The 26,980-nt window shown below is 33.7% G+C and overlaps 2 protein-coding genes across 2 annotated transcripts; both read right to left on the bottom strand.

Annotated features, from left to right (window-relative positions):
- Positions 1-859: 859 nt before the first annotated feature.
- On the bottom strand, positions 860-9,217 carry LOC137814120 (uncharacterized). Its single transcript, XM_068616690.2, has 9 exons — positions 8,121-9,217; positions 7,692-7,832; positions 6,028-6,408; positions 4,750-4,854; positions 3,386-3,526; positions 2,529-2,732; positions 2,239-2,331; positions 1,999-2,110; positions 860-1,277 (listed from the first exon to the last, which is right to left on the bottom strand). The coding sequence occupies exons 1-9, from the start codon at positions 8,595-8,597 to the stop codon at positions 1,234-1,236; spliced, it is 1,698 nt and encodes a 565-aa protein (XP_068472791.2). The 5' UTR covers positions 8,598-9,217; the 3' UTR covers positions 860-1,233.
- A 5,189-nt stretch (positions 9,218-14,406) lies between these two features.
- LOC137814118 (uncharacterized) lies at positions 14,407-26,149 on the bottom strand. The gene is made up of 9 exons (XM_068616689.1): positions 25,424-26,149; positions 24,966-25,106; positions 23,179-23,562; positions 20,932-21,036; positions 18,179-18,319; positions 16,077-16,280; positions 15,274-15,366; positions 15,052-15,163; positions 14,407-14,765 (listed from the first exon to the last, which is right to left on the bottom strand). Exons 1-9 carry the CDS (start codon positions 25,898-25,900, stop codon positions 14,722-14,724), a joined length of 1,701 nt encoding a protein of 566 aa, XP_068472790.1. The 5' UTR covers positions 25,901-26,149; the 3' UTR covers positions 14,407-14,721.
- Between the last annotated feature and the right edge of the window lie 831 nt (positions 26,150-26,980).

Below are 26,980 nucleotides of genomic sequence, written 5' to 3'. Positions count from 1 at the left end.
GAATGTGGGCAAAAGCTGGTTTGGTGAGAATCCAAGGAAAATTTGTATTATAGTCTCTCCTGGTTTTGTTCTTCCCCACTAATTATGCATGCGCGTAGCATAAACAAGGGAGGTGTGATTAGAATTGAGGAGCCTAAAATGAAGAGAAGTAAATGATGGAAGAGTTGAGACTTTGTCCAACGGTAGTATTATCCATTAAGCAAGGTGTGTGCTGATTTACTAGGTTCAAGGTATCAGCTGTTTCGAATATACGTTACAAGGACAACTACCTATATTCTCTTCATCTCTACTTACTCTACTTCTGTTAGTTTTCCTTTCAAGATAGTTTTTTTTTTTCGGGATTCTTTCTTCTACTATACTAAGGTGTAATCAGAGTTCAGTCTTAGAACTATCTAACATATATAATTCTCATTTTTATATACTTACGCTATTCTAATTACTTCAAAACAATTCACTTCCATTATTTAACTAAATGAATGATTTTCTCATTCAATTCTACAATTCGGTAGGCCATCGAGACATTCTAGTGTTCTATAACAATCAGGCAATGAGCGATATATGAAGACCAGTTGTCCACCATACACCAACGTCTACCAAACTAACACTTCCATCTCATTGTTACACAATCCAGATCACCATATGAACTTAAACCAAAATACTGATGGAGACACAACGGGTTAAAAATTGGATCAGTTTTGTGCAATGAACCGAAGTTAAGTCACTTGTCCTACAGTATTATTAAAAAAGTGATAGAACAGGTATATAGGTCAGCGATTGAATCTGAAATCCATAATTGCAATTAGTACTAGTAAATCAGAAACGTTAACACAGTAAATTCAGAAAGCGAGAGCACCCAACAGAAATTAACGGGATGTTTAATTAAATAGAACAGGTGGAAGTTGGAAGACATGCAATGCAGTACACTAGATGTTGGCAGCTGGAATTTTTCACAAAAGGCCATTAATTTAGGCTAACAAAATATTACAGTAATTATTTTCACAAACAAAAAATATTACAATCAGATTAGCAACTATATTCTTCATTCGATTGTGTGTACCCCTGATGACACGGCATAAATAGGTTGGCACTCTAATTCACGTCATCTGATCTCAGCTACCCGTTGAGCCAATAGAAATGGCAAGAGGAATTGAAGAGGAAGTTCAAAAAGGAAGCCAGAAACCTCGTTCCTGTACCATCATTAATTGTGTCATTGATTGCACTATCTGGCAAAGATCAATCGCCTTGTAGACAATAAAGCTGACGAATGTTTCCAGAAGCTGCCACAACAGAAAACAAATTATTAGCATTATCTGCGTAGCTGCCTTTTGCCAATAATTAGAATTTAGGCAGGCAGCTCTGTACCAAACTTTATCACATCAATTGCCTTCTGACAGACAAATTTAGGACTACTTAAATCATAAACATTTATCTCCTCCCTTAAACTATCTCCTATCAGCAACTAGAGTCGATAAAATATTCTGTACAGAATATCTGAAACCTATAAACATGAATGCATGTATGCTTAAATCATTAAATCAGGGATGGTGATTATTGCTGGATCTGCATAAATGGATGCAGGCATTACTTCAGAAAGAGAAAAATCAAATCCATTAAAAACCACGTTACTTATAGGTGCCGTTAAATTGTGTTTCGTCCAAGGCACAGGAAGACAGACCAAACGGCCAATGCAATATTAAGAAAATGGAAAATTCTGTGGTACCACAGCCCAATTGCAGTAATATTGAATGTTCCGTGACTAATGAATGAAACTCACTATTTAATTTAGTGGTTATTTGTATAAGGTTCCACAATAAAACGTACCAGCGAAATCTCCACAACAATTACCAGAGAAATCATAAACTTGGTAGAGAACTAGTCCAAGTTTCAACTTCGAGGACATAAAAAAAAAATTGCTTAAATGGGAAGACAGTGTTCATTATAAAGGTAAAAGTCACATGTGCTGAAATAAAACACAACATAAAAAAGACAGACGATTACCATATAACCAGTCCTTGAAGTACACATGGAGTGCAGATGACAATTCTCGTTTGCGACTTTCTTCTAAAGATGCTTCCCGTATGAGCTGCCTTAACTCCCCTAAATTTTTGTGCTGCAGAGAAGATACAACTTCATTAAAATGAGAACATATTTCACTTAAAATACAGCACTTTACAATTTGATTGCTATAAGTTTGGAAATCCTATCAATAATATATTAGTCAATTGACACTGCACATACATTTTTATGCTGAGATGCCATGTAAGCATCTGGTAGAGAGAATGGATTGCCTTCTGTAGTCCCAGTAGAGTCTCCTCCAAGCCAGCTCGGAATCTGTGTGCCAATAGCATGGACCAAAAACAAATATGACTAAATAAGGAAGAAATAAATATGAACCTTGAAGATTCTTCATGCCAAAAAAGATCGGAAACAAGATACCAGACAAGTATTGAAATCCATTAAATGTGACTCAATTTAAAAATAAAAATCTTAATTTTCCCTAAAAGTCAGTGTAAAAATAACATCCTTACCACAAAATTAGTGAACTGATCTGGGTCCACCTGGGTAGCAGACTCAGCTTGAACATCAGAGACACCTGCTGGGTGAGACAATGAATCATGTGGATCAACCATTCCAAATGCGAGAGGTTCATTCCATCGGTTCACTGTAGGAACAATTCCAACTTCATTCATATGCTCCTCCAGTTGGGAGTAAAAAGTATTATAGGGAGCCACCTGTTAATAATGAAAGGAAGTTCTCATGCAATCCAGGGGAGTAGAGTGAGGATAAATTATAAGAAGCTAGTACAACTAGAAGAAGCAGAAGTGTGAGCAGAAAAAGTAGACCTTTCATAATGGACCAAATAACCTTTTTTTTTAAACCCAAAACCACACTTTTGTATTCTAAAATAATGGTAAAGAAATATGCTAACAGATTTTGAAGATAAACTCCAAGGCTTTCTCTTGCAAAGAATCAAATATACTAATCTTGGAAGACTTTTATAAAACTATCCATTTCATTACTTAAAGCTTAATCACTAACCTTCTCATCTATTTCTCTGCTTTAACTAACACCTTATAAATAACATATTGGTCAGAGACTGTGTTTCCCGAGTAAATATAATTTAAAAATTAAAACACTAGTATAAATTATAACTATAATCTCTCTATAACCAAGAATTATGAGTTTTTTGGGGTGTTCGGTTATAGTCAGATAAGCTACATATGATATATAAAAATCAAATCGTTTTGTACTTCATATAGTTGCCTCCCTCCCAAATGAGACCTAAACAATATTCCAAAATTTTAAAGTTGCATTCAAATGTGACAAACACAAAATGGCAAAGCATCAGCTTCATAAATAGTGCAAAAGAAAATAAGAAGCGCACCTGCAGCTTATGGTTATCACCAAGCATAAGTGGTTGCTGATTCACCCCCAAAAAGAAAATACATTCACGGCAATTAGCAATACAAATACGTTTTGCTGCTACAATTACATGAACACGTTCACAGTGTTCTACTCTCACAGCCTGTCAAGTAAAAAATGGTGGAGATCAACTTCCTTCCTGCTATTAAGTGCCAGCTATGCTAAGCTTAAGATCAGTAAAATGTTTCTAAGTTACCAAGTCTTTCCAAACATAGACAGCTCACATGCATTTAACAAAACTAAATAATGTCATTGCCTCTTTTGAAGTACAAATTCAATTGAAAGTACTTCACTGAAAGGTTTATGCGATGCTTGAAAATCAGATTAATGTGCATACATAAGAGCAGGCAAACATCATTAATCACTATCTCACACTTCTTCTCATATACCTGGAAGTGCTTTACCAAGCACGGATTCACATAAGTGAAGCCAAATGAGAAAAATACTCCTCGCATATTTCATGTAATGAAGAAACAGTGACAAAAGAAACTTTCCATTTAAATAAGTTTAGGCAACAATAATCATCCACTCACTCAACAAAGTTGAAGTCTAGACTTTCCCACATTTAATCTTTCTGATTTAATGCCACCTTTCCATCTTTTCACTTTATCTTTTCTGTTATATTAGCTAAAATAACCTTAACAATATGTTGGTTATAGTATTCCTTGGGAATTGATGATATTCAAACTCACATTGGAAAGAAAGATACCTTTTCTACAAAACACTTGAAGGTAAAGAAAATAAACAAACTGAATAGGTAAAAAGAATCAATTATAGTTATAGTTCGGTTCAAGCAGTTATATTTAAGAACAATTCAGTTTATAAAAACTAAATTAAAATAGCATTTAGTTCAATTTTATTTTCATATTAATACAAATTTATTTATGCAGCTCAGTTTAGTATCAATTTAGTTCAGTTCAAAAAAAATTTAACAGTCCTATATGAGAGCTTATATAAAGGTTAACTCATAGGATAAGTTTGATTTATTTTATTTTACTATGATTCATATTATTTTCTTCTCCTTTAAGTACTTTATTGGGAGGTTTATCCAAATTGGCTCTTAAGAGAAAGAACCAATTCCATTTCCCTAGTCTACTAGGACTTATAATCCTAAGGAAATATCATTCAGTTCAAGGCACGCCCACTTCACAGTTATCATATTAGTATCATCTATCGTGTAACATGTATGTCACCATACCATTTAGAATGACAAGATAATATTGCTTCCAATATTCCAGTAGAAAAACACATTCCCAATTGTTTCTTCTAGATGCATAGAATCATTATGTTCCTTCTAAAAGCAGGCACAAAGCAACTAGTTGTTACCTTGCCAACTGCTCCAATAACTATTGTTGCATCTGAACATCCATAAACAGTGGCATATCTCAATGGTGCTAGGATGTAGATGGAAGACTCGTGGCAATTAAGAACCTGTAATGACCAGACATAATTTTTACAAGCATGCCCATAGTGAAAAATTCAAGATCTCAGTTTCCAAAACTATATGAAGTAATATGCATAAGCAAACTGAGTTAGAGCAAAAAATATGTTTAACACAAGCACTCAACCTAAACTTCAAATATCAGCTATCTAGCTAGCTAGACATTTCTTTTCAAGGAAAATTGTCTCAAAAAAGCTTAAACTGTCATTAGGGATGTTCAAATTTTAACGCATCCTGAACTAACAATCAAAACCAATACAAACTGATCAGCAAGCATTGATTATCTTATCCCGTTTTTTCAAATAAGTTTATATTACCAATATCAATAGGCATATAAAGGTTTATAGGCATTTCAGTAGAACAAATGATGAAAAATTAAAAATGTCTCACTTTAAAGCTTTTCAGTGTAGGGCAACATTTGACCTACAATCAAGGACTTTGAAAATTTTCTTTGTCAAAATTCAACTGTATAATTTTAAGAACCCGAAAAGAAAAATGAAACTTTATAGAAACAAAGGAAATGGACAATTTTATTGAACTGAGGATACGAGGAAAATAACTTTAAGGTTTCTCTTTCCTTACAAACTTTCAACTTCTTTAAATGGCTTCTTTAAAGTTCTCCTCTTCTTCCCCTTATTTATCTAATTGATCCCCTCTAACTAACTACTCAGCCTGCCACTACTGATTTTTCCTTCACTTTCTTCTACTGTAAAACCAGTGCAACAATTAGAAAAGATGGTACAGGTATTTAATGCATATTAACAACCAGATCCACACAGAATATGAGAACAAAGATGTCCAACACTAGTAATTCCAAAAATTTTACGTGCATAATGTTCAGATATTAATCAGACTAGCAGTTCCAAATTTCAAACTTTTAGACAGAAAGTTATAACTGAAGTTCTTAACCATACCCAAAATCAAGCATCAGTCATTTTATTACATCAAGTAAGAATATTAAGAGCTAAATAGCTATTCATTCAGAATAATATGTTTATATGGGAAGTCATTGCACTTATTAGTCGTTATATACACACACAAAAATGAAGAGTTGAAATATTACTTAAGATCAATAGCTTCAATGATATATCAAAAATTAAAATCAAATTACAAGCAAAATAATACTTAAAAAACAAACATGTGAAAAGAAGTGTAAGACAAACCTTGACAGAAGAACCTTTAATGTCAGATGCAAGCTTCGTATATGATGATTTAGAGATCCCTTCAATGAAACTTGCACCTCTAGTACTTGTTGAGACCTTAACTGACACAGTGCTTGCATCAGTCATGGCAACATCCTGATCAGAGGCACTAGATGGGCCATTTTCCTTAGAAGAAGTTCGTTCAGAAATATATTCCAAAGTAGCCACTATATTCTGCAGAAGCCAATCATGAACTTGTGCAGCAGGAACAGGAACAGCAGGCATGTCAGGGTCTGAGTTGGCAAAAAAAGGACAACATTGACTAAAAGAATTTCCTTCCAATCCCTTATCACCAAACTGAAATAGAAACCCGAGATGCTCGAATCTATCCATTGTTAAAACCTATCAAATAAGCAAGACAATAATAGAAGTAAGAACTAAAAGAAAAAAAAATGTAAATTTTAATCTATGGAAACATAAATCTTTCACAAAATTCCTCATACTTTGCTATCATAGTAAACAAATGCTATTAGCCTACAAAGTCGAGCTCACTAATAAAAGGGTGACAGTCTGTAAGGCTCCAAACAAACGGAATCTAGAAGGTATAGGCAACATTATTTCAGAATGCATTGCAGAGAAACTATTTCCAGGATTTGAGGCAGTAACCTTTACAATTGTAATAAGCCTCGCTGTGTTAAAGTTTAATTCAGTAGATTTTAAAAAGGAAGTCCACAGATGACTCAATATACTATTCCCCAAATGAAAAGGTCGTAGTATGATTAACTATATGATATACTGGTATGTGAAGCCTCTGAGGAGAAGAAAGAATATATTCTCAAATTAATACCATATAAGGACAAAGAAATGGCCAACAAGCCACTTGCCTTTTTTATCCCCCAAAATCAAAAGAAAAGGCTACTTGTCCGTAAAATAAAAAACAGTTTGGTCATGTTACTCTCTCTAGGCATGCATAAATCAATTTTCACTGATTATTAGCGTATATTGTCAGCACATTCATAACTCACTGAACCAAAGCTCTCACAGCAGATCACAACCCCAGCCTCATTCTTACAGACAAATAGATCGCTGATAAATTGTGTTTGAATCACAAAAATAACATGCATTATACACAAGAATTTTGACCAAATGTAGTAGCAATTGCATAATATTCTTACTTTTACATGTAAACCACCATGGCCACAATTAAATCAAATTAGAATCAGAATGAGACATACAATAAAAAGAATCATGTTTTTGCTCTCCACACTGCAAAGCTAGTGAAACGTCATAAAATCAGAGTATAAACTTGCAATCGTACTGTAAGGGGATATAAAAGGGTATCTATCTGCACCAAAATTCTTAACAGCAGATGTCTAACTGTAAGCACATTGAGTTTGGATAAAATACATGGAAAATGAGTACAGAAAGACCAATATGATTAAGCGAAAAGCAAAAAACATCATTTAACCGGAGCCAACGCTTTAGGAGCAACAGCTGTATGTGAAAAATACATACAACCAATGATGCAAAATAACTTCCATGACACTGAACTTGGTGACTTTCAGGACAGTACGCAACCTCAACAAGAATGGATCCCATATGCCAAGTCTTGTATTGGGAATGTAAGAAATAATGAACTGCAGCTAAAATCAGCAACAAAGGCAGCATACAGTAAATTAACAAACCAGAGACTCTTCGCCTTCTCCCTCTACAGGCTCTGCTAGAAGAGACATTATGTTAGCCAAGTGTTTTTGCAGATACGACAACTGATGTGCCTCTATATCAGCCTGAGAAGGCATAAACCGCCGACTGTTGCTGCGTACCAGCTGCAAAACATTCACCATCAGAATCAACACTTTCTAGCTTTTAGTATTTAATCAACAAAAGAATCACGCAAAACGAAATAGTCAGCAGCTTAATGAAGAAGTCAATAAAATAGAATCATAATGAACAAAAAAGTACCAGATACCAGCTATAAATCCAAAGTTTCAAATATGAAATTAATGAACTATTACAGGAATTCAGCAATGAATTGGTCCAGAACAGCACCTCCATGCCTAATAGCGCTAAAGAACATCAAATTACGTCACAGAGAATTGAAACGATAAATTCACCTGAAGCGGCGAGAGAGCGGACAAGAAGCCATCGAAGGCAGAAGTAGAAGGCCAGACATCGGCGACGGCGACGGAGTCCTTGTGCGTCCGCGGGAGGATTCTCTTGTAGGATTGAATGTAGAGGAACAATACCAGATCATGCACGTCGACGCCAACGGAATCGATTTCGCCGAACTTTGCGACGGTGAGAGGTTCAGAGTCGGAGTGCAGAATCGAGGCGAGGGTATCGAGGACGAGCTTGGCGTGCTCAATGGAGATCTGAAGTGAGTCGGAGATGGCCACCGAGTCGACTCGCTGGTTTGAGGATAACTGTAGAAGCTTCTGCTTCAACGGAATTAGGGTTTGCGCGGGGTCGGAGAAGATAAGTCGTGGGATTGGCAAGAGACCGTGCTCGAAGGGCTCGCGCCTTGGGTGAATCACAGTGCATGGGTCCCTCGCCAATGAAGATGAGGTGGATGGCTCCGTTGGTTCCGTCATGGCACGGCAGAGAGAAAAAACATGGGAAAACGAGACAGTGAGAGAGAGAGAAAGAGTTGCAGATCTTTGATTCGGGCACAAGAGAGAAAGAGAGAGAGAAAGAGAGAGAGAGAGATGCGGGAGCGTTCTAGTGGGGTTTACCTCAAGGTCGTGAGGTTACGTGGCGCATTATGATTGGCTTCCTCTGAACAGTGTCTATTGGTAAAATTCGAAAATCACATTTAAATGCATTTGTACTGGAAGATTAGTACTCGTATTTCTTTTGTAATTTTGCGGCACGGAATTTTTCATTGAGGTACAAACACTGAGAGCGAGCAGTGTAAGGAGAGCTTCCGTGGTTGCTGCAGCTACTGGATTTTGCATTTTTCTCGTTATGTAATGCCTTTTTTTCTCTTACACTTTTCCTGCTTTGTTCAATAGTCAAGAAATACAAAGCAGTATTAAATCTGTATTTCTTTTTCACCAAAATATTCACTTTCGTTTGTTCATTATCAGAATCTACAGAAAAAAAAAATATTTACAACTTTGATGATGGTACCACTTTGTTTGAAAGAAGTCTCAGCACAAAGTCGTGAAGAACAACATTGATTCAAAATTTTGTAAGGGAAATCGTGGTAGGCAGAACTTTAATTAAAAGTTGGATTAAAATTTAATTGAAGTGGTGCATAGTAACATGATTTCAATATTAAATAAAAACAACAGAAAATATATGACTTGTTAATTTTTGTTTATCAGAAAGTGCTTTTTTTATGAAAATATTTAAAATAATGTTATATTTATTTAGGATTAAGGTGATATATATGATAAAGTGTTGAATTGTATTAATTAATATTTGATAAATCATGACTTTAAAATTTGGCATGATTGATTTAATTTTGAAATGAAATTTTGAATCAATTTATTTTATGTATGTTAGATGAATAGGCAATTTAATGTACTTAAACTACATGTAAGAAATATGTTGTTGAAAAGAAAAAGTCTAAGTAAAAGAAATAAGAATGTTAGGTTGAGTGATGATATGGAATTAAAGTGGCTACATAAATGTTACAAGTGACACAATATTTTATTGTTGATATGGATAATTGCTTTTATTATGATCTTCAGTATGATGATAAGAGCATTTTTTTTGTTTGGAACACGCTGATTTATTTCATCATGAATATGTGTAGTTATTGTTCTTTCAAATTTTGTATGTCTCATGTGAGGATCGATAATGAAATTTTGTTTTATATAAGCATACCAATAATCTTCATTTTGCATTGGATGCAATTGGATTCATAAACTTTGTAATTATAGCGAAGACTGTAAATTAGATCAACAAATGTCATTAGTTGCAAATGATAATACAAACAATGATGATATGAGGACAAGGCAAGTAGAGAGCTTGAAACTCCCTACCACCACACCACCATTCACTTAATTTGAGTGTGAATGACATAGGTCGACATTAGAGATGGGAGTTTCTATTTCCAATCTAAAATGTCTCATCAACTTGTATTATGGGCTTGCAATAATTAAACTCGTTTATGCAAGGTTTGAGAGGCCAAAACATGCGTTCTAAGGTGTAACACAAGTTGTCTTGGACACTGTTAACAATATACGAACGAGTACCATATTGTACAATTTTGCCTAAAATACTTTGTTGTATAGCTTCTAACCATCTTGGTATATGATATATGATTCCTCCCAATCATTGAGTACCATTGCAAGATTCTTTTATTTTTCACTCCAGACTTCTCTATATGTGATAGAATAATCATGACAGTTTTTTTATTTCTGCGATTAAAATTTTAATCAGGATGGAAGGATTTGTCTTCATTGAATTGACCACAATTAAAGCAATTTGGTTTGAATCCAAAATTACCTAATCCTGGGAAAGAGCGGTTGAAAAACACATGTGAGGCGCTTCAATTTTCTTTATCTCCCATTTATGTTGAATTTTTCTATAAGATGCTTGAAGTAGTCATTGGCAATCGTTGTCATACTAGATGCATCTTACTACAATTTGTTTGTCTTTGATTCGACAACTAGAAATTTGTAGTCTTGCTTAATGTGAAATTGTTTATTCTCATTGAAAATAGACTCTTTTGAATTGAAGCACATGTGTTCAAAAAGGTCATATTGAATATTTTGTCACGCCCTACTATTAGACTGATATAGATGGGTTGAGGATGTCGATGTCGGGCAAACATCCCCTACGACATGAGAACTTGGAAAAAACATATACCTATGCAATTTTCTCAACAAAGAATGTGATTCACTCTCTCAATATTCCAACAATGGTTGTTGTTGTTGAACTCCTTCAAAAATATGTGTATAGAATGGTATTGAATTGGTGTTATATAACATTTGAGGATGTGGCAGTGATCTTGGTTGATTGATTGAAATTTGCTTTTGGATTAGGTAATTATTTTGTTTTCGTTGATATGGGTAGAGATTCCTTGAATTGAAATTTGCTTTAGTGAATTGAAGTAGGTTTTATGACCATTTCTTGTAACTCATGAATACAAAAATTGTGCACATCTCACACATATAGAAATTGAAATTTGTAAGGACTTATTGTAACATCATTTAAATTGTGCAATTAGAAAATTTATTTTTTCTTTCATTTTAAATTAGAGCACGTACTTTAAAAAATTTAAATGTTGAAAAGTTGTTATTGTATTATTTTTTTTATTATTGTATTCAATTTTGACCAATTGTCGTAATTTAAGTTTTCGTTTCATAAGTTTTTGTTTAAGGATCATTATATGAAGTCATGTTGACATATCACAAGTTCATCACATTTGAAATTAACCACATGTGAAGTTGTCTTCATGTGCTACGACTTCACCACAAGTGAAGTTCTTATCATGGGCACGATTTCTATATATTAGAAGTCTTTATATAGAAGCATAACTTCACCTTTATTTCAATTCTCATCAATATATCTCTCTTGCGTCTCTAATAAAAATGTCAGTAAGACAATATGGGAAGGCAATGAAAGACACTTTCGATCTGGACGACATTCTATTTAGGTTCTCAAGCATCACAACCGACTTGACCAACATGTGCAAATTTGTATTCATTATATGTCAAATTTGAACAGTTATTGACTTTTACACATATCGAGATTAACCACTACTTGGTCACAACTTTAAAGGAGATGTGGAAAACAAAAACTCACACATTTAATCTCTTACTAGGACAGGAAACAACTACACTAAAAGATGTGGCAGTGCAACTCGATCTTCCAATTGATGGAGAACCTGTCAGTGGTGTGATTAATGGTGACTAGGTTTCCCTATGTAAAAAACTATTAGGTTTGGTGTCACCCATAATGGTGGTAAGAAGAAATTCAATCAAATTGTCTTGGTTAAACAATTCTCTATAGGAAGTTTTAGATTATACGTTGTCACAACACAACATGCACGAGCACACATATTAATGTTAAAAATTTATTAATGCCTGATACATCAACCAACAAAGTCTATTTGATGTATCTTTTATTATTGACTGACTTGAATTATGTGTCAAATTACAGTTGGGGCTTAACTGTTTTGACATGTCTGTATCATGATCTAGACCACGTAATTGATTTCAACCAAGACAATATTGGAGACTGCATATTACTTATGCAATGTTGGACTTGAAACCGTATTACATGTATTTCTCTGGCTATTAAGCCATTAATGTTGTTGCAAGTCTTGTTATCCCTCTTGCGTAAAGATTATTTTAATTTTTCTTTGCACTCAAATATAAACTTTGTGGTTCTAAAGCATTATAGTGTTTAAGTCTAACATAATTACTGTTAATGTAAGGTGGTCTCGGATAATGCAAAGGATCAACACAACCACCACTACAGTTACTCAATTACATAATATATTTGATCATCTTCATCCTAAATAGGTTTTCCATCACACTATTCAACAAACTTATATATTTTACCATAATTTACCACTTATTAATGATAATGACATTTCTTGACAGTTCTTGTGGATTCCTTATCACCACAATGAACTTAGTCCTCTAATTTTGATATTTCTCATGTAAGTTAGGTGGTTGTTCCTATAATCGATTTTGCAACAATTGAATTTCATGAAATTGATTGATTCACGTGGCAGATTAAGTTTTTCCAAAATATTCCATCAAACCCATTAAACCTGGATCAGGTGCACAAAGAGGACATGAGAGGAAAAACTGATCAATATTGACCACAATATCACGAAAGGTGGATAACAATGTAGAATGGCAAGCATAATCGTGTATTTGAAAGAATCCAGTTCCACAAAAAGACTAACTTGCATGATAATACAACTTACATGCAATGGTACATTGAACATACTATCCACTACATAACGTCTTTAGAATCTACGTTTGACAATGATATAAGTTCATTTCATATTTCTTCTATGTTATTGTACTTTTATTTAAAATGAACTAACAAAATATTTTTTTCCATCAGTACGACAACACCACAAAAGACTAAACAACCTCATTTAGAGTTCCAAACAGTTATCAACCTGAATCTTCTTCAAATGCTCAACAACAAACTTTTGCTCAACCAAGTGAAATACTCAGATATATGAACTATCACCACAACATGTTTTCCTAATTTTTGTACCAACAAGTTCCATCCACTTACACCACTTCTCGATCGAAGCCAAATGTGTTTTTCAATCAATTAAACATGTTTGACACTTCCATAATGGCACCACCATCCACATTTCGTCCAGTATCATCAATGCATTATTATGAGTCCACAATTCATTCACACGAATATGATAATCCTCTTGACGACAACCAACCAGAACACAATTATGATAGTCCAGTACCACCACTTCTTAATACTGAACATGAGTCGCAAAGATGACCTTAAAGACAGAGAGGAAGACCACCATGTAACATAATGTCTCCTAAATAATTTGTTTAAGTTTATGTAATAAAAACAATTTTATGATCCACATTTACTTTTTATGTAATTTATTTTATTTTCTCTAATAATTTTCTTATTTTTACTCTATTTACTCATCTTTTTTTACTTAATAAAGTACTATAACACCACAATATATATACTAGTTAATTCTACAACAAAGTTTATTAAATATTTTTAACACAATTCATTAAAATATTGCAAAATCAAGTGTTAAATAGATTAATACATCAATTATTTACTTCATATTTTGTTACACCAAATTTTAAATAATAATTAGTTTAACTTATTAAATTTAAACATTCATTATCAACACACTGCTAAAAGAAAATAAATCACTATTTAGTACATTCTTCTTTACTTCATATTTTGTTAGTTAATTTAATTTATTAAATTATAGATTCACTCTTAATTAACACAAATATACCCTACTTGACAAAAAATTAACCACCCAAAAAGTCGTGCCACTAAATCTAGCTTGGAGTGGATGTTTGGTTTGGCTTCTGCGATGAATCTTCAACTGGTATTTTATCAATAAAGATATTCATCAAACAAAACACATTTAGCAGACTTTGATATTAGGTCATGTTAGAAACATATTCATAAAATTATTTGAGTTACTCAAACTTTAAAACAAATAATTCATTAGCATATACGGCTGGTTGAATATGTAGGCAGTTAATGACTCTTGAAGAATAAGTTGTGCATTTGTAAGGGGAGTGCTGAATTATATTCATTAAAATTTTAAATATATGTTTTCCAATAACTAAAGCTCTTTTGACGTGCACTCCCTTATGCCCTAACGTAGAAAGTAGAATCCTCCCCCAATGAGTTGTAAACCAGCCACCTTAATGTACGAAGTGAATTCCCAACTAAACGAAAATGGAAGAGGAGATATACAGTAAACTAGATGGTGGCCGCTGGAATTTCCACAAAAGCGCCATTAATTTAGGCTACCAAAATATTACAGTAAATTATTTTCATAAACAAAAAAAAAATATTACAATCAGATTAGCAACTGTATTTTTCATCGATTCTGTGCACCGCTGATGTCACGGCATAAATAGGTGTCAGTCGAATTCACCTGATCGGAACTCTGCTACCTATGCCGCCAATATAATTGGCAAGGGGAATAGAGAAGGAAGTGCAAAAAGGAAACCAGAAACCTCGTTCCTGTACCATTAACTGTGCCATTGCATTGTCTGAAAAAGATCAATCGCCTTGTAGAAAATAAAGCTGACGAATGTTTCCGGAAGCTGCAACAGAAAAAAAGTTATTAGCACTATCCGCTTAGCCTCCTCCAGAAAATAGTTAGAGCAGCCCGCCTTGTACCAGACTTCTTTTATGATATACTGTCCATCAGTTGTCTTGTGATTAAAACTTCTATTTAGAACTTTGATTCTTTTAATTACTTCATGCTGATATTATCTTATGGGGAAAGTTCGATTCAACTTACTTTCTACATTCACTTTATTTTCTCCTTCAAGTACTTGTAGGAAAACGCATTTACATTGGGCCTAAAAGGCAAAAACTGATAGTTACCATATAACCAGTCCCTGAAGTAGACATGGAGAGCAGATGACAATTCTCGTTTGCGACTTTCTTCTAAAGGTGCTTCTCGTAAGAGCTGCCTTATCTCCCCTAAATTTTTTTGCTGCAAAGATAAAATTCATTCAAATTGAAACATAAATTCATTCTTTAAAAAAAAAACACTTAATTGGAAATCAAATAGTTCATATACTCATCAATTAACAGCATGCATACATTTTTATTCTGAGATGCCATATAAGCATCTGGTAACGTGAATGGGTTGCTTTTTGTAGACCCAGTGGACTCTCCTCCAAACCAGTTTGGAATCTGCATGACAACAATGCGGACAGAGTAAAATCACGACTAAATAAAGATTAAGGAAATGCACCTTTAACACTGTTCATACCTGAAAATTTACAAAAATCATACAAGATCAATGTTTTAAATTCCAAATAGTAGCCCGTTCCACAAACAATATAGCTGGATAGCCACTATTTTGAATTAATTTACTATATAAAAATTCTTAATAATGATAAAAATTACTCAAAATTCATAATATTCATAATTAAAAATAAAATGCCACCGGTGTCTTAACTCTTAACAAAACATACAAAGACCAACAAATTCAAATAAAAGTTTCCTAGCCAAAAATTATCAATTATCATCTTCTAACTCCAAGTATTTTTATCATTATATCACTATTAGTACATCTATAGATTTCAATTTTGGATGATAAAATCCCTACAAAGCCCTAATGTCTTCCATCAGAGGAATTATTTTGGAATCAACACAAAGTGTCGCTATAGTGCTTGTTATGGCTGTTATTCAGCCCACTATTTGATCTGCTATGGCCGCGCTACATCAGCCCCTGTAGCAGGCAAGGGCCGCTCCCCACTGCAATAGCAGCACTATATTGCACTACTTAAAACCCTGGACGATATATTATCTAATGGAAAACATATGAATATCTATTAAAAGACTACCTAATCATAAAAATCTACACTTTCCATACAAGCAGTGTTGAAAAAAATTCATACCACAAAATTAGTGAACTGATCTGGGTCCACCTGCATAGCAGACTCAGCTTGAACATCAGAGACACCAGCTGGATGAGACAATGAATCATGCGGATCAACCATGCCCAATGCTAGAGGCTCATCCCATCGGTTAACTGTGGGCACAATTCCAACTTCATTCATATGCTCCTCCAACTGGGAATAAAAAGTATTATAGGGAGCCACCTGTTAACATTATAAGGAAGAAGATTTCAAACCAGGAATTCAGCAGAGAAGAGTGAGAATTATAAAGAAAAATATGCATACATTGCAAGAACAAAGAAGCTAGTAGTGTCACTAGAAGCATAAATGTGATCAAAAAAAGGACTTCGGTAAGATGTTACTTAGAGAATATTTTTTTCTAATTAAACAAATACTATATCTGTAGTGTTCTAAAAGAATAGTTGAGTAATCTGTTACTAGAGATTTTGAAGACAAACTCAAGGCTTGTTCTTGCAACGCACCAAATTTACTAATCTAGGATGACTTTAAAGGGTTTATCCATTTCATCCCTTAAAGCTTTCCCATGGTGATGGAGTTAGTCTTTTTGTTTCTTAAATATGTATGTACTGCGTTTTAAAAATTTAATAATCAACACATTAGAATTAAAAATTGCAAATAATACCAGTAACAAAGTACGATCCATAAATGTGGTCAAAAAAGGACTTCGGTAAGATGTTCTTAGAGACCATATTTTTTCTAATTAAACAAATACTATATCTGCAGTGTTCTAAAAGAATAGTTGAGTAATCTGTTACTAGAGATTTTGAAGACAAACTCAAGGCTTGTTCTTGCAAAGCACCAAATATACCAATCTAGGATGACTTTTAAGGGTTTATCCATTTCACCACTTAAAGCTTTTCCATGGTGATGGAGTTAGTCTTTTTGTTTCTTTCTCAGTTATACCTTATAAATACGTATGTGCTGCGTTTTAATAATTTAATAATCAACACATTAGAATTAAAAATTGCAAATAATACCAGTACATCAACAAAGTACGATCCATAAACAAGCTCAAAGTACACCTATTTACAGTAACTATTTTATCCACTCGTGTATCACAGTGTCACGATTTAAAAGTACTAGGCCGAGAGTAACTTCATAAATAGTTGCCCAATATTTTGCAGTGATTTCATTCATTATGTCCTTTCTGCACATTTGAGGAAACAAATGTACTAACAATACAAATAAGGCCAAATGACATTTCAATGATTAAAAATACCAAGATATTGCCACTTGACACTAACCCTGTAAAGTGTAAACTATAGAAGCAGCAATACAAAAATAATAAAAGTGCTTTCAGTTATAATCTCCCTCTCTCTATCTCTCTGTGTATGTGTCTATAGAGAGAGAGAGAGAGAGACTCAGACGAAATTAAATATGAGGAACAAAGGCATAAAACAAATTATTTAAATTAAAAATTAAGATTTGTATATTCATTTTCATTCTCTTTCTTCCTATATGATATTTATTGAGTCACAGTCAAAAAGCATTTTCTCTGCTTATAAAATATCTCAAAAACAAGAAGAATTTTATCTTCCTATACAAGTGTACTCACCTCAAAAAGAACTTGCAAAGTTTTACATTTTTTTATTATAATCAAATAATGACCTTCCGAAAAAAAAAAAGTGAGATGCATTATTTTTTAATATTTTAAACTGACTTGTCAAGTGGTCTAAAATATTGAACATTTTTCATAATAGTACTGTCCTTGAAGTGTACTTAGACTCCAAGATTGAGGTGTTGGTTTGGAACAAGTATTTGAGCTAATTTGTCGAAAGAAAATATGTAGGCAACTAGTGAGGAGTGCCTAACATGTGTTGTATACCTACAGCGTCAGAGAAATGTCCAACACTACACCTCAACCCAAGAGGACCATTTTTCGTAGGTATCAACCTATATTGTGCAAAATTATACCAATTAAGCCACAGAGAACATCACAAGTCAATCTTTTAAAATTTTCTGTAGAAGCATTATGCCTTAACATAGTTCCAAAATCTATAGGCACATTTTCATGCAGAAGCCAACCTGGAAGGGCAAAGTACCAACTTCATAAAAATGCAACAGTAAATGAAGAAGCTCACCTGCAGTTTATGGTTATCACCAACAATAAGAGGTTGCCGGTTCACTCCCAAAAAGAAAACACATTCCCGACAATTAGCAATACAAATATGTTTTGCTGCTACGATTACATGAACTCTTTCACAATGTTCTACTCTGACAGCCTGGCAAACAAAAACACAAACACAGAGATCAACTTCTTTTCTGCAAATTAAGCGCCAGCTATTCTAGTACTAATTGTAGGCAGAATATCAGTAAAATGCCTCTCCTCCCATTACCAAGTCTTACCAAAAGGATTTAAAATGATGAGTAAATAGTTCTATTGTATCTCTGAAAGTAGTAAAATGCAGTAAAGTGAATCCAAAAGAATAAATCATTATAAATAAAAACAAAATTGGCACCAAAAAGTACCTTGTTGAAAGGTGTTATATTAAATGATGACAATTATGGCCTTATCTGATTCTCCATAAATACTTCCAGGGGAGAAAAATAAGAAAGAAAAATGAAATCAGCCCCTCCACAGGTAACATTAGCCTATACATATGTTACAAATAAGATTCTGAAGAAGGTGAAGGGAAAAAACTCGTACAAATTAGTTTATATATAGATTAATTTTAACTTTCAGAGAAACTGATTTCATTTTTCCTTCTTATTCTTCTTTCTTAGAAGTGTTTATAGAAAAAACTTCTCCAAATATGCATTTACTTCTAGTAAAAAACATCACATTGAATGGTTTTCAAGCAACAGAGTAATAACAGATTACCATTGCATGCATAAGTGTGGGGGATGAAACAATAATCATTATCTCGTCCTTCACAAAGTGAAAATTTACAGACACAAAAGCTAATGATTAAAAAAATACTACTTTTTGAATTTATTGTGAAGAACCAACAGTTGCACAAGAAACTATCACTTTCAAACAAGTTTAGATATCAACTATCATACCCCAACCCAAAGAAAGTTGAAGTCTTTACTTTTGAACATTCAATCTTTCTGATTGATTGGGCATCTCACCAATCCTTTATTTTGCTTTTCTTTTTCATTCTTAGACATGAACTTCAATCTCCTTTTACACAATTGAAAATTTTCCGAAGATCATAATTTCTGTCACTTCTTATGGAACTCACAAACATGAATCAACAAGATTATGATCCTTTCTTTAATGTCCATTTCCTTGTACACCCGAGTAAGAAAAAAACATTTTCCCAAATTGTGTCCATACAATGGAAGCTAAAATCAACTTTACTTAAAATACATCTTAGTTATAATATAGAGTATTCCTTAGGAAATGATGATATTCAAGGTTACAATAGTAGAAGAATATCTAATAGAAAAATTAGGTGAGTGTATTGGATCAGGATTCTATAAGACTACTTCGGAATAAAAAGTCTTAAGGATCTTAAAAGATTGTGTATAAATGTTGACTTATTAGGATTCTTAAAAGATTTTTATGATTAAGATTTTGCAGTTTAGATTTTGAATGGATTTATAATGTAAGAATTTAATTGCAAAGATTTTAAGGATTTATTAGATTTGAAAGAACTCAACGGATTTTTAGAAGTTGAAAAACATCTTAATTGAATATCATTAGATTTTGTTGCCCTTCTTAAAAAATCCTACTTATATTAATTGAATGCCACAAGGCTTATTTATATCATTTAAAAGTCTTGATTGAATACCATACTACTTTTTTTAACAAATAAGTCTTTTAAAATAATTTTAAATCCTAATCCTATACACCCCCCCAGTTCCATAATTTCATTCCCCATACATAGTAGAACTTCGATCCTAAGGAAATCTCATTCACTTGAAGCCCCTGCACATCTATCACACCAGTATCATCTTCCAAGCATATCACCTTACCATTAAAATGACCAAATAATATTGTTTCTCACATTCAACAGTGTTATTAAAGGTGGATGGCAGTTCATACAGCATGCCACAAATCCACCATAAAAGTATGGCAGATGGCATTGTGGCCTACGGCAGAGGTGTGGGGCTATAACACATGCAAAACACATATAATAACATAAACTGCAGACTCTAATTAGAAAGAAGAAAGCAAAAAACTGATGTTAAGAAAACAATAGACTAAAAATAGCATATTCCATAAACTTTGAAGACAATGTAATAAGATTCAATAGTTCATTCTAAAGCAAAAGACATCAAGTTCAAGTAACAACAGAATAATAAAATAAATGAGCATAAGAGAACTAGATTGCAAGGGGGCAGAATGCAGTGGGATGGAGCCCTAGAGCCCAAGAAAAAAGCAGAGTAACAGAATTAAAAAAACGGAGACAGAATTGATTGAAACAAAAAGAGGAGGGTCATTGGAGAAGCTGGTCAGAAAATGGAAGAGAAAAGGGACAAAAACAAAGAAATAAACCAATAACGGTAGGTAGCCAGAATATGGGTTGCTGGCTGAACAAGTATTTTACTGCTTTAGGGTTTCAAACAACATTTGGTGATGGGTTATACCATGAAAATAGTTGGGTCAGCTCCACCATTTCTGTGTGTGAAGTTTTTTCATTTCTGTCATAAGCACATTAGGCACCACGGACATTGCAGGCATCATGGCCTGTCATAACAAAATGCCATGCCATAGCCTTTGTATGGGAGATATCAATTTTCCACCGTAACATACTGCCAATATGCCATCATTCCAAACATTTAACAATATTGCACTATGGTACAAAAACAAATTTCATAATTGTTCATTCCTTGTATAATCATTATGCTCCTTTCACAAACAGGACACAAAGCTACTAAGTATTACCTTGCCTACTGCTCCTAGAACTATTGTTGCATCTGAACACCCATAGACAGTAGCATATCTCAAAGGTGCTAAGATGTATATGGCAGACTCGTGGCAATTTAGAACCTGTAACGATCAAACAGAATTTTTATTAGCTTACTACATACATCAACCATAATCTGAAGTGACCTCTCAATTTCCAAACACACATGATTCAAGCAGAAAAAACATATATTCACTCAAACAATACCATATCATAAAATGGTGACATATCCTTTTTAAGGAACTAAATGTTAAAAAGTTTACTATAGATGTTCAAAAACTAAGCACGAAAACCAAACCTAACCCAATACAAACTGATCAGTTGGCAATTTTATGCCCTCATTTCAAATATGGCTATAACATAACCAATATCAATCAGAGTTGTTAAATAGCAGCCATAGTGATGATATAGCTCAACTGCATAGCGGTATTTCTTGGATCCACAATTGCGAATCCATCTTCAATTACAACCTCTATCATTGTTGTGGTTACAGCATACATCCTCTAGTCATCTTTGGTGAAATTTAGGGGGGAACTTGGTTTAAGTTATATAATTGTAATACCAGGAATAACATTACAGAGAATTTTTAGTCAGAATCTTATTCCTATGCATGTCCAAAAATATGCTTGGTTCATTTTTCATATTCCTTGGAATGTTTTTAAATTTTAAAATGATTAAAGATATAAAAATGGAATGGAAGTTAAACTAGAGTTAAAAAATAACTTTCCTCATTCCCATGGAAATGTACCTTTCTCACCCCATTAGCACGTAAAATCAGTTCAGATAATGCAACTTTCCCAGGAATATAAGATACTGAGGAATATTTTGATAACCTCCCAACAAAAACTAGGAATAAACATTCTCACTTTCATATTCCCGAGAATGCAAAAAGATTCCATGAAACAAACACCTCCTTAGAGTTAATATTATGCCAATTTTTATGAATTTTATTTTTATTTGTGAACTATTTAATTATTTGCAAATACATCATTGATATCATACAATATATTTCAATCATTCAGTGACTTCTGCTATTATCCTGTGACGCTATTTGCTACATGACATAGCAGATTATTGGTTTTCCTCCATTTTCCACAATCCACAATTGATAACAGACATCATCAAATGCAGACATTGGTTATACATGCATTTCACCCTTTCTACTGTTTCAAAACCAATGCAACAACAATAATACAAGGCACAAACAAATCTTTCATGCATACAGTGAGTGGAAATATGATAGGATTCAGATTAGTCTCCGATTCAAAATAAAATAGAAAGAAGAGGGAAAAGTTAGATGGGAGAAATAGTGAAAGAAATTTGTTAATTCTACAAACATGAACAAGGAGTCTGTACTGCCACCTTATAAAGGGTTTGCCCTTACAACAGAAATTTTGAGTTACTACAAAATAAACTTCCACTTCCTTAACAGTTGTATCCATCTCCCTATTTAAATTTCTGAACCCTAACTGTCTGTTTAACTAACCTTAACAGATCACCAACTCCACGTTGTTTCCTCCACCTAGTATATACCTTCCAAACCCAATTCTCTATCCTGGAGCTCATGCCTAACATAATGCATCAAGCATTCAGAATAATTTTCAAATCATGAACCTATATCTTGTTCAGATATAAACAGACAAACCCTGGCAGTTTCAGATTCCAAACATACAGAAAATTGCATGTGATCAATACAAAAAATAAAAAAAGCTTCGGCCATTTTTTATTACATCAAGTTGGAAAACTATGAGCTATATACTCATTTAGAAGCCAATGCCTATCTAGAGTATGTTGGATTGGAACAAACAATACTTACTGTACTTAAGAAATAGTAGATTCATGTGCTTAGGAAATTGCACATTCAAGTACACCAGTTGTTTTACTCATGTATCTAGGAAGTTGCACCCGTTTACATGTTAGCCAAGAAAATAGCCCACTTAGACTATTAAGAGTGTGCATGTGTGTAAGCATAAAAAGCAACTAAATGAGAAGGTCTTTTTGTTCAGAATTTCTCACTAAAATATTCTCTTCATTTAGCAATTTCATCTTAAATCTCCCCTTCTAAATTCAACATATACCCACACTTATTAGCATCCTTGTATGAAAACATAATATTAAGGGTTAAATGGCTATTTAGGATCAATAGCTTCACTGAGACCTCAAAATAATCCAAAATGTGAGTGACATTATACTTGAAAAACCGAATATATGTATTAGAAACATACCTTAACAGTGGAACCTTTAATGTCAGGTGCATGCTTCATATATGACGATTTGGAAATCCCTTCAATGAAACTTGCACCTCTAGTACTTGTTGAAACCTTATTAACTGAGGCACCGCATGCATCAGTCATAGCAACATCGTGATCAGAAGGACTAGCTGGCCCATTTTCCTTAGAAGAAGTCCGTTCAGAAATATATTCCAAAGCAGCAGCTATATTCTGTAGAAGCCAATCTTGAACTTGAGCGACAGGAACAGGAACAGCAGGCATGTCAGGGTCTGAATTTGCAAAAAAGGGAGAAAATTGACTGAAAAAATTTCCTTCAGATCCCTTGTCACCAAACTGAATTAGAAACCCAAGGCGCTCAAATCTTTCCATAGTTAAAACCTATCAATTAAACAAAACAATATTAAGATAATAAACTAAAAGAAAAACATAAATTTGATTCAATAAAAAATAAATTGCTGTAATGAAACATTTAATCAAAGACAAATTAAAAAAGGTTCAAAAATTCATTAATCTTTCCTTCCAGTAACAAACTATATGATCTTAAGAGTCAGTTTTACTTGGGAGGGAAAAACTTTGGAATGTACCACTTCCTAAAACTATCATGACACAATGAAAAGGTGGTAGCATTTAACTATGTGATAATCAATGCCTCAGCAAGTAAAATAAATTGAATGTTGCTGTAACTCTACACTCTAGCGTATCCTTTAATTGTTATGATTACTAATTACTAATGACAGCCAAATGCACAAGGTAATATGCAGTGCCATGTGCATATACAGTAAGAATTAATTAATTAGTGCACAGAAGTGAGGGGACTAGCATTACAATCAAGAGAAGTTGGTTTCGGATTAACAAGTAAGAGTAGATGCTGGAATCCTAAACAAGAACAAATGTCGCAATAACAAACAAGAACCAGAAAATGGCCAGCAACCAGCTTGCCTGTTTTTACCCCTCAACTCAAAACAAATAAATAAAAGTTGGTTGTTTTTTTGTCGATAGAGATGGAGCAGTCATGCTAACTCTCTAGTGCATGATGCATGACATGTATATAAATAGATCAATTCAAATTTCAATCATTATTAGTACAAATTGTCAGTCGGTACATCCCTAACTAGAAGATCACAACCCTTGGAAACTCTAGAAGACAAAACAGATCAATGATAAATTTGTATCCATGATTCATAATAAAAAAGTATGAATTTCAACCAACATAGAGGCACTAGCACAATATTCTTATTTTACATGAAACACTCCATGGCCAAATAAATCAAACAAGAGTGAGACAAACTACAGAATCTTGTTTTCTGCTCCCCTTTAGGATACTGCAATGCTCACGATATATCACAAAAACAAAGTAACTAGTTGCAAACATACGGAACGATGACACAGGAGGGAGGATAATCTGCTACAAAATTCTTAACAGCTGATGTCTTCAGAGTATATGCTCAGACTTCAGACAAAATTAATAGCAAAGCGCAAACAATGTAGAAATGTGATTAAGTAATAAATAATATCATTCTACAGAAGCTAAGCAAAAGTTGGACACAAGAACAAGCATACAACAAGTGATGCAAAACTACTTTCCATGCCATGCAAGATCCCTTTTATTGGTTTGCATGGAAAATCGCCAAAAACACTATTTGAATTACAAGAATATATCCCAAAGATGAAAAAAAAAATTTAAGAATAATAAACACACAATGCTGTAATAAACCAAGTATTTTGAATTGAGAAAATGAGAAATAATAAATAGCATTCAATAATACAACAAATTAACAAACCAGAAGTTCTACGCCTTCTCCATCCACAGGCTCTGCTAGAAGAGACAGAATGTTAGCCAAGTGTTTTTGCAGAAATGACAACTGATGCGCCTCTTCATCAGTCTGCGATGGCATAAACCGCCTACTGTTGCTGCGCACAAGCTGCAAAACACTCAACGTCAGAATCAACACATTTTGTACCAAATCAACGACAGAATCACTCAAAACAAAATTATCAGCAGTTTAATACGGAAATCAAACAGAAATTAATCATAAAGAACGAAACAGCAACGAACACCTGCTAAAAAAACTAATCCAGGGGTTCAAATGTGAGAGTCACTACGATAAAATTAATCCTACATTATAGTAACTAAGCAATTGATTGGTCCGGAACAGCACCGTCGTACCTAGTAGCGCTTAATAACAAATCGAATTACCTCACAACAAATGAAGGAATCGAAAGAAAACGGAAAATTCACCTGAAGCGGCGAGAGGGCGGACAAGTAGCCATCGAAGGCGGAAGTGGAAGGCCAGACATCGGCGACGGCAGCGGAGTCCTTGTGCGTCCGCGGGAGGAGCCTCTTGTAGGATTGAATGTACAGGAATAGTACCAGATCATGGACGTCGACGCCGACGGAATCGGCTTCGTCGAGCTTTGCAGCGACAAGAGGTTCGGAGTCGGAGTGCAGAATCGAGGCGAGCGTATCGATGACGAGTCTGGCATGCTCAATGGAGATCTGCAGTGCCTCGGAGATGGCCGCCGAGTCGACTCGCTGGTTGGAGGATAACTGTAGAAGCTTCCGCTTCAACGAAATTAGGGTTTGCGCGGGGTCGGAGAAGATGAGGCGTGGGATTGGCAGGAGGCCGTGCTCAAAGGGCTCCCGCCTTGGGTGAATCACGGTGCTAGAGTCCCTCGCCAATGAAGAAGACGTGCATGGCTCCGTCGGTTCCGTCATGGCAACGCAGAGAGAAAATTCATGCGAGAGAGCGACAGAGAGAGAGAGAGAGAAAGAGAGGGAGGGAGAGAGTTGCAGATCTTTGAATCGGGAGGAATTAGAGGGAGAAGAGAGAGATGCGGGTGCGTTCTGGTGGGGTTCACCGCATGGTGTGTTGATACGTGGCGCCTTCTTATTGGTGAAGCAACAGTTACCATTTGACGAAGGTTTGCTCTTTTACTCTGAAATTGCATTAATGTAATTGTACTTGATGGCATGAATCTTAGATGTGTTTTTCATTAATAGATGTGTTTTTTTAATTTTATCCACACACAAAAAATGCGTTTTTTATTTAATAACTCATTCAATAATTTATACAATATAAATATTACTAATATAGATTTTATTGTGATTAAACACTATTGAAATTATAAACTTTAAGAGAGCTTTATTAAATAAGTTAAGGGATTTAAAATTTTTATAATCTACAACTATATAGAAATACTTTTTTTTTGTAATATGATGAAATTTATTTAAAAAATGAGATATATTAAAATTTATTATTATCAATAAACTTTAATTAATACTAATAATACTGTTTCATAATGTAAAAACTGTTTTGCCGTATATAATTATGTATTTTATTTTATTCTTACACCTTATTCCATAAATTTCAATTTTGTACTTATAAATACATTTTTCAAAACCATTAATGTTCCTATCTTTATTCAATGAACTATTTTTTTATTATTTAAATTTTAATTATTTAATATGAGTACGAAGGTTATAATTTTTTTAATATATATAATTGTTTTTATTTTTTTAAAAATAAAAAACTTTGTAAATAAAGAAATTAATGCATCAAGTATATTTTATATTAATTTACCTTAACGACTGATACGATATTTAGTTTGAAGAACTTTTAATGACTGAAAATTTTTTAACCAGAGACTACATTTAGTTTTTTTTTAAATTAAGTTTTATTAATTATGAAGGATTATCAATATTTATTAATACTGATTTTATTCACTTTTGATTTCTAGTCAAGTATTCTTTAACTTGTTTTCAAGCAAAACTTCTCAAGCATTATTCTTATAATAG

This window comes from Phaseolus vulgaris, chromosome 1, assembly GCF_051622355.1.
Source record: "Phaseolus vulgaris cultivar YP4 chromosome 1, ASM5162235v1, whole genome shotgun sequence".
Classification (NCBI taxonomy): domain Eukaryota; kingdom Viridiplantae; phylum Streptophyta; class Magnoliopsida; order Fabales; family Fabaceae; genus Phaseolus; species Phaseolus vulgaris.
This window is presented reverse-complemented; position numbering and strand designations above follow the sequence as displayed.